This window comes from Rhagoletis zephyria, unplaced genomic scaffold (assembly GCF_001687245.7).
Source record: "Rhagoletis zephyria isolate East Lansing unplaced genomic scaffold, Rhagoletis_zephyria_1.1 Rzeph_scaffold_01331, whole genome shotgun sequence".
Taxonomy (NCBI): Eukaryota; Metazoa; Arthropoda; class Insecta; order Diptera; family Tephritidae; genus Rhagoletis; species Rhagoletis zephyria.
The window spans coordinates 58,839-65,594 of NW_016158415.1; the positions used below are offsets into that span (position 1 = coordinate 58,839).

The 6,756-nt window shown below is 36.9% G+C and overlaps 1 protein-coding gene across 1 annotated transcript; it reads left to right on the forward strand.

Moving 5' to 3' along the window:
* Positions 1–2,874: 2,874 nt before the first annotated feature.
* LOC108363659 (piggyBac transposable element-derived protein 4-like) lies at positions 2,875–5,330 on the forward strand. Its single transcript, XM_017617087.1, has 2 exons — positions 2,875–4,948; positions 5,027–5,330. The coding sequence occupies exons 1-2, from the start codon at positions 3,572–3,574 to the stop codon at positions 5,282–5,284; spliced, it is 1,635 nt and encodes a 544-aa protein (XP_017472576.1). The 5' UTR covers positions 2,875–3,571; the 3' UTR covers positions 5,285–5,330.
* Positions 5,331–6,756: the final 1,426 nt, after the last annotated feature.

The following is a 6,756-nucleotide window of genomic DNA, read 5'->3' on the forward strand; positions in this document are numbered from 1 at the left end:
AAAAAAAAACAGTGTTAGTATTACGAAACCTAATTATTATTTATACACAAATGGCAAAATAAAATAAAAACGTACATATTTACAAAATCAATTTATCAGATAAATTTTCATTCACACACATACATCAGACATTAATAAAATATATCGGTATGTAATTTTAAAATTAGCTTAATTTTGTAAAAATTTCCACAGTTATGTATGCACTCCTTTTTTATGTATGTACATAATATGTAGTTACTCCATGATAAGCTGATTTTTGCCCATATTCATAAATTTAATAGAAAATTGCAAAAATGTGATAGCTGGAGTGCATAGGAGAATAATTTCTTACAATAGTAAACTCAAATGATTAATGCATATCTTCGGTCCCAGAAAACACCAAAACTAACAATAATTTGCTAGAGTATGAAATTTTGTTCGCACCGAAGCACTCACAATCAGTCGGGTCTACGTAACCGGAACGACCCATATTTATATCTGGCTAAGGACCCACCGACGTAGAATCGGAGACCGCGTCAGCTCACACGACCTATCTAATGGGATTTCCGTGTTAATGAAAACTCACCACCGCATGATCGTGACGTTATCGTTGCTTCTCCCTCTATCATCAGCACAATTATGTAGGTATGTGTTGATACGGGCGGCAAGTACGGAAGGGCAGCTCCGTTGATTTGTGTTATATATACGGTGGCCATAAATATATTTTGAAAATGCAGGACAATTTTTCAAAAAATGTACCTACATATAATTGCGTAGCATAAAAATAACAAAAATATACTACATATATACATACATTCCTCGTCATTTGAATAGCGCACCCTTTTTTTGATTTTCTACCATACAAAGTATGCTTGACAAAATGTTTATATGGAAGAAAATGCGCAGGGGAGGTAGACGTAGAATATGCTATATTTTTATGAAAAGTTAATGAATATTAAACAAACAAAAGGAAAACTGTACCTACTAATTATTATAACGAAGAGTGTATATTTCTTAATTATTAATCCAATTTTAAACTTTAAACATAAATCATATTTGCTTCATTGGTATTAAATCTTTTAGTAATGAATATTTACAAAATTATAATAATATGAACCTCTGTAAAGTAAATTTTTTAGGCAATTTTTGGGTCGTTGAACACGAAAAAATACCCATGGTTTCAAAGAAGTGTTTTCGAGATTTGTTCGAAAAACGTATTTTTAGTACTTTTTCAGTTATTCCTCAATATCTCATGAAACGACCAACAGTTCGAAAGGTATTGATGGGCTCTATGCAAAAATATATATTTTTTGTGCAGATTGTGTTCCGTAACATCTACATTTCTCATCAGATTTTCATTTACTGTAAAAAGAAAATGATTGAAATTTCAATTTTTCGATTTTGGTCGCTTGTAACACTAATAATTTTCATCGAAATCGGCAAAGTAATATATTTTTGTAAGAGGACTGTAGGTCGCTTATGTTGATTGGATAATTTTTTCATGAGATATTGACGAATAGGTTCGAAATGTACCAAAAACACGTTTTTCAAAAAAATTATGAAAGCTCTTGTTTCAAAGGAAAATTGGCTTGGAAACTAATTTTTTTTCTTAAGCGATTACCAAAAAATTTGTAGAACAGTGTTGTCGATATATTTAATGCTGGTCTTCAATTTCTCGTCATCCATTGTCCATAACCGTACAATATTTAGAACGCATTGACTAGTTGAACCTTCAAAACCAGCTTACCCTTATGTAGTTATCAATTAGTTATCGACACTGCTTTTATTTCTATAAGGAAAAGTTAATTATAAAATATCGGAGAAAATGCGGGACAAAAGCAGGACACTTGGAAAAAATCAGTACATTTTGGGGGGTTTCTGTTTTGAAAAACTACGCAGGACAGACCTCTAAATAACAGTACGGTCCTGCAAAAAACAGAACGGATGGTCACCGTAGTTATATATCTCATTTTTGTTCAAGTTTCCTACATCGTTCCAAAACACAATTTCTTTTGTTGTTGTTATTGTTTTAACAGCATTCAGATTGCGCAAAAAAGTTTTTGGGCAGTGATGCTGGATTAAGTTTTTATTGGCGCTGTAAGCGCCTAAGCGATTCTGGTCGACCGGTCCGTTCCTCTTCTGTACCAACTGACGCCAATTGGAAATGCCAAGTGGAGCCAAACTCCTTTCTAACTGGTCTTTCCATCTCACAATAGGTATTCCTTTTACTCTTTCAGAGCAGGAGCGTTTCTGCCCATTCGTGCGACATGCCATGTATTCGCCGCACTATGTCTACAATACGTAGTTGTTAAGCTTATAAAGCTCATTGGTCGTAAATCTTCCGCAGAATCTTTCTCTCGAAAAGATGATGGCGTCAGATTTCGAGGCGTTAATGCTGGTTCCTAAATACATAAACGAAATTATCTAAAGGCCCTCATCTATTCGCGCAAGTTTCATATTTGGGCAATTGGGGAAACTTTGCGCAGTGTGTTTCATGAGGACAATTTTATATTCTGTGCAATTTCAGACATTTAATGCTGTGCAATTTGAGACAACAATGTTTCGCTTAGACCACCGCCTTGTTACTGTAAACAATGGAATTATTTTAAAAAATGGAATTATCGAGCTACTTGTAGGGGCGAAAAATAATCGCTTTTGGATACTCCCTGGTGAATGGCGACCAAAAACTTTCCCCACTTGCGTGGTCAACTGGTAAATACATAAGGGGTATTCTCTGAGTCTTGCAAAGCCCTTGCATGGTGCACAGATTGCACGGTTAAAACCGGTTTTCGTATGGGACAGCTTTGCAAACCGCGCAATCCGTGCACCGTGCAAGGGCTTTGCAAGACTCAGAGAATACCCCTATAGTATTTTATTAACCTTAGAACCGTGAGTTGGGCACTCAGTGCCCATATTAATTTTTGATATCGAATTTCGGGGGTTTGGGAAGTCCAATGTGATTTTTTTGTCATAGGCAGATAGATTGCACCTTGGTTTATAAGTTGACTGAATTCTAGGTGTATATATTTTATAAAAAGAAAGTAACGGTATTTTTTATTATGAGTACGCTATACGTGACTTGGGGCACTCAGTGCCCATACATTTTTTCATATATTTTGTATGGAGAACATAAATTTTCTAACGGTTTTCGGTGGTTATTGGGCATTTCTAATCAGTTTCGCGTAAAAATTTCAAGTGAGCAGTTCATTTTTTAGTTGTAATAGTTACAGTTTTTGAAATAAGTGAGGAATTGGCGGTTTATTTGGCCAACCTACGCCGTGAATTGACGGATGAAGAGGAGGAAAATATTGCAAGTTATTTCAATGCTCATGAAAGCGATAATGATGATGCAGGGAAAGAACCTACATATGGTGATGACCACGAACCTACACCCAGTGACCAGTCTGACTTCGGAGAAGATAATGCTGAGCCCATTCCAGATCCACGTTTCGAAGAATATGTCCACGAGGAAGCTGCAGTAGATATAGATCCTGATGAAAGCAGACTTGATTTGTCAACTTCGGTTATTGAGGCCAATCGTGGCGAAAAATATTGTGGTCAAGGAAGGAACGACAAAACCATATGGTGGTCAATGCCAAGCCAAACTGAAAAACGGCGAACAGAACAGGCTTTGGAAATGCGCAGACAATCGACGTCAATATGCACGGAAAGTTTCGAGTCAAAAATATATGTCTTCATACGCGTTTTCCCAGTGTCCCTTGTTGAAGGTATTGCACTTGAGACAAATAGGAAAGCTAAAAGGGTAATTCAAGCAAATATGCGTCAAACAGTTCCAAAAAAATTAAGATATTGGCAAGACACAAATGCGGATGAAATATATGCTTTTATTGCAATAATTTTATACAGCGGTGCTGAAAAAGCAAATTTAGTTCATGCTAAGGATCTTTTTCACAAAATGAACATACCCTTTTACAGAGCAGTGATGTCATTGCATCGGTTTGAGCAATTATGCCGCTTTTTACGCTTTGACGATTCCAGGACTCGTGCTGAGAGATTACGGCACGATAAGTTGGCACCTATTCGTCATGTATGGACATTATTCTTGGCAAATTTGACGATACCATTTATCCCGTCGAAAGAATTGACAGTTGATGAACAGTTACTTTCAACAAGAAACCGATGCAGTTTCCGCCAGTACATTCCCTCCAAGCCTGGAAAATATGGCATAAAAATATTTTGTCTTGTTGACGCAACATTCTATTATCCACTTGCAGGCGAAGTATATTTGGGTGCACAGCCTAATGAACAAAGGTCAACTGGAATTGCGCGCAATCTTGTAATGCGACTCAGCGATCGATATTTGGATAAGGGTGTGAATATCACCATGGACAACTTTTTCACAAGCTATGACTTGGCGGAGGAGTTGCTTATACGGAATACTACCATCGTGGGCACAATAAGAGGCAATAAGCCGCAATTGCCAAAACTTTTTACATCTTCTGAAGAAGCAAAGAAAAGGGGTGTGTTTGAATCAGTGTTTTGCTTTTCAAAATCTATGCAATTGGTAAGCTTTACAACACATTCAAAGAAAAACGTGCTATTGCTTTCAACTGCCCATTCCAGCGAAGATGTGAATCCTGTAACAGAAAAACCACAAGTCATACATGACTATAATAAGCATAAAGGTGGTGTTGATACTTTTGACAAAATGCTGCGTGGATTCACTGGCAAAAGAAAAACAAACCGCTGGCCCATGGCATTATTTTATAATATGCTGGATGTTGCTGGACTTGCAGCGTTCAGGCTTTTTGAGCATAGTCACCCTATGTGGAACACCAATAAGTCTGAAAAGCGAAAAATATTTTTGAAAGAGCTCTCTATGGAGCTGGCACAGAAACAATTGCACAACCGTTGCAAAACAAAAATTAATTCTGCAACGAAAACTGTTATGGACTTGATAGATTTCAAACGGGCTCCTGAAGAACCGAAATCGCGTCCAGCAATACAGGTAGGCTTTCATAATTAGTTTTATTTCAAAATAAGTTTATTTTCAAATATAATTTAAAACTTTATTTTCCTTCCGCAGATAAGCACTTTGAAACGGCGGTGTGAAACATGCAAAGCTTCTAAAACCGACAACAAAACAACAGCGGTTTGTGACCATTGCCTTACTCCGACATGCACCAAACACTATATAAGAACATGTGAAAAGTGCTATTTTGCAAAATACAATGCCGATGCTGATACGGACTCGGATATTGATGAAGATGAGGACAATACTCCAACAACGTCGACACCAAATCAAAACGCATCAAAAAGACGGCGGAGAATTTCACCCATCTGAGCGGTTTAAAACTAAAACTTTATATGATTTATATCTTTTTCTATAAAACAACCTTTGTTTCTAACAATAAAAACAGTTTTCATTAAAATATGTGCATCAATAAGCGAAATATTGTGTTTTTTTAGAAAAAAACTTCTTAGAAAGCTTAAATTTCCATATGAAATACATTACTGGGCACTGAGTACCCAAGTCACGAGATTAAGTTGTATAGCTAAGTCACGGTTCTAAGGTTAATTTGTATTTTCAAAGAACTACATACATACATGCATACATACTCGAATATACAATTTTGAACATCACTGGTACATTGGCAATGCGTAAACAAGGCCTTGAGAGACACAGTAGCCTAACTGTATTATAAATGCTTAAAATGCGTTACTAGAATCGTAACGATAATGACCCGAGGGCATGCCTTAAGGCTCGTCAACATACAATGTTGGCGTTGCGTTGACGTTGGCGTCGCTTCAACAGTTGACTATGGGCTGGTTTCTCCAACTCAACTTAGTTTAGCCAATTTTTTAGACTTACAGCCGTATTCTAACAAAGTCACAAAGTGTATCTCATCACTGCTGTGATTTCTACCGCGCATCAAAGCTTGCCGCTTCAATTCAATTTTTTAAATTCTTGTGTATTTTTCTAATACTCAAAATCGAATTTTTTGTGACACATTTCTCGGCGCACTTCAAATCACAACAGTGATGAGCTAAGTTTTGTGACTCTGTTAGACTAGAGGGGTTAGTCAAGAATAAGCTGTGAAAAAAGTAGGCCAACTTTTGACTTAAGTCCAAAAAATCGCTGAACAAAGTTAAGTTGAGTTGGAGAAACCAGCCCTATGAGTACATGAGTTCAAATGTAGCTGTCCGAAATTCGGCACCTCTGACGTCGATACAAAGCAGATGGCCAACTCTCAACTTTTCGCGTGCGTCGTTAGTCAGCTGTTGCAAATAAATACAATTATGTAAAATATTTTCCATTTTTAATCAAATACGGGCAAGAAATATTGTTTTTTCCTGGATTTATTGATATGAAATATTAGTTTATCTGTCGTTAGTATGTCAATTTAGTGGACAAAGCATGCGCTGCCAAGCGTTCATTGCAGCAAGCATACTTTCAACGTGCGTTCTGTCAAATCAATGCCGAAGTCAAAGCCAACGCGAAGATTCCATGTAGATGAGCATTTAGTTTAGTTTTATTTTATTATAATAGGTAGCACGTGGCCTCAAGTATAAAATTAATTTTAAGCACTTACTTTCGATTGTTTCACTTCCCTTTCTTCACAATACGTTCTTCCTCATCAACAAAGTCGCAGGGCATCCGATGGAGTGAAATGGAAGCAAAACCGGATGTCTTAATCAACCACATACTCACCCACGCAGCCACTCAGCCATATCGACGCATATACATACCTTATTTATACCCACACATAAAGCGCTTTGACCCAGTTCGTTGTAATTCAAACGGATGCATACACC

What these genes read in the sequence shown, in the direction of transcription:
- LOC108363659 (XM_017617087.1), top strand. Translation starts at nt 3,572, where the DNA reads ATGCCAAGCCAAACTGAAAAACGGCGAACAGAACAGGCTTTGGAAATG. An exon ending in AATCGCGTCCAGCAATACAG is followed by an intron (nt 4,949 to 5,026) that starts GTAGGCTTTCAT and finishes TTCCTTCCGCAG; the next exon opens with ATAAGCACTTTGAAACGGCG.